Genomic DNA, 1720 nt, shown 5'->3' on the forward strand with positions numbered 1-1720 from the left:
ACACACACACACACACACACACACACACACACACACACACACACACACACAGTGCAGAGACATACATGCACTGGTAACCTGAAATATGTGCAGTGACAGGAAATAACCTCGATAATGGAAACTACTTCTCCTCAGCTGAAGGTGATGCAGATGAAGATGGCTTCGGTCTCCAGCCTCACCGTGTTTCTGCTCTGCTGCTGCGCCGTCACCTCCCAAGGTACCGAACACAAAATATTATTCACTGTCAGGTCCATCACCAGTACGTTTTATGATGGCAGAGGGGTTAAAATATTACAGATTAGTGCTTTTTTTTTTTGTATTTTAAAAGAATTTTGGTTTTTGTTCTGTTTTGTGTGTTTTACCATTTCAGACCCAACATAAGATGTTGGTTTAGAGTTCTGTAAACTAATTAATTTAAAATATATAACTCTTTGGAAATAAACTACTTTGTTTTTTTCAAAAAATCAATTCAACCTCACAAAATATTTGACAAATTTTAATGTTAGAGGAAAAAAATAGAGATTGAAACAAAAATTAGTATACCAGTAATGTCAAATCAGTTTTCATTTTTACACAATAAAAGGAACTAAAACGAAGTTTTTGCGACTTTACTGAAATGTTGGAGGCTTAGTTACTAAATAGGCAAAAACATTCAGATTAATTTGGTTTATTTATTTTTTATTGCACTTGCTCTAACATTCTCTGACCAAACAAATGATTAAGTGAAACAGCAGATAAAAAGGTTCTTGTTGCAGTGGTGGTGGTGTTTGGGTTGAGAAGTTTGCACAGGACAAACAGGAAGCGATGGTGACCCGCACACACAGCAGTGAGCCGACACGCAGCGAGAACCTTCCACCAAAGGAAACAGGAAGAAATTCAAAAGGACTACAGATAAAATCTAATTTACATAAAAGTTAAAAAGTAAAAATATTTTTAAATAAATCACATTTTCTTTTCAGCTGCTGTATGAAGTAGCTTAAAACTTATCAAACAATTCTATAAAGATTATTCAAAAATATGTTTAAAATAAAGTGCAACATTTCAACAACCATACTGCCAGCCCAGTTCTGAAAGCCAAAAGTAGATTATTTTTTCTTTTTTTAAGTATAAATTTTAACCCTAAGCCCAGGTTTATTTTATTTAGATCAAATTAAAATACATCAGAACTATAACTTACTAATCATCTGTTTAAAAAATGGTTTATGTTTTATGATGAAATTCATCATGAAGTCTTGTTAAAAAATTTAAATATTTCTTTATTTTATTTACAAACGTTTAGTTAACATATTTCTGAGGCTTCAAGTTTGTCATGAAGGTCGACTCAGTTCTTCTGGAACTTTCTATTTGGGTTCAGAAAATGACTTTACTGGACAAAGAAGTGCACAGCCTTGTCAACTAAAGCTACATTCAGGTCCTGAAAGGCAAGAGGTGAAGCAGACACAATGGTGTGACTTTTAAATGTGCATTTTTAAACAAGATGTGATTTGAGTTTTAAAGTAAAAAACTTAGCATTCCTTGAAGGAACACATATCAGCTGTCACCTTTAATTTCAGTGCTCTAGGCTAAGGCTGTGTAGTTTTGAGAAACGATGATGTTCTTCACAATCCCAACTTTGCAATGTTTCGCTGTAAGCACTGGGAGCATGTACTGGTTCACTCTCAGCTACTGCCACCTCAAATTTTAGCTGCAGTAAAATGCCCCACTTAAATTGTATTGCCTC

General features: G+C 34.3%; 1 protein-coding gene across 1 annotated transcript in view; it reads left to right on the plus strand.

Moving 5' to 3' along the window:
- Window positions 1–135: 135 nt before the first annotated feature.
- The window catches only part of LOC106531210 (T-cell surface antigen CD2), a gene marked incomplete at both ends in the record, with an annotated part of 13669 nt that continues 12084 nt past the window's right edge, over window positions 136–1720 (plus strand). Inside the window, 1 exon segment of the mRNA XM_014026995.1 lies at window positions 136–217. Within this exon segment, the coding sequence (XP_013882449.1) occupies window positions 136–217 (82 nt within the window).

The sequence above is a fragment of the Austrofundulus limnaeus genome, unplaced genomic scaffold, assembly GCF_001266775.1.
Source record: "Austrofundulus limnaeus strain Quisiro unplaced genomic scaffold, Austrofundulus_limnaeus-1.0 Scaffold606, whole genome shotgun sequence".
Classification (NCBI taxonomy): Eukaryota; Metazoa; Chordata; class Actinopteri; order Cyprinodontiformes; family Rivulidae; genus Austrofundulus; species Austrofundulus limnaeus.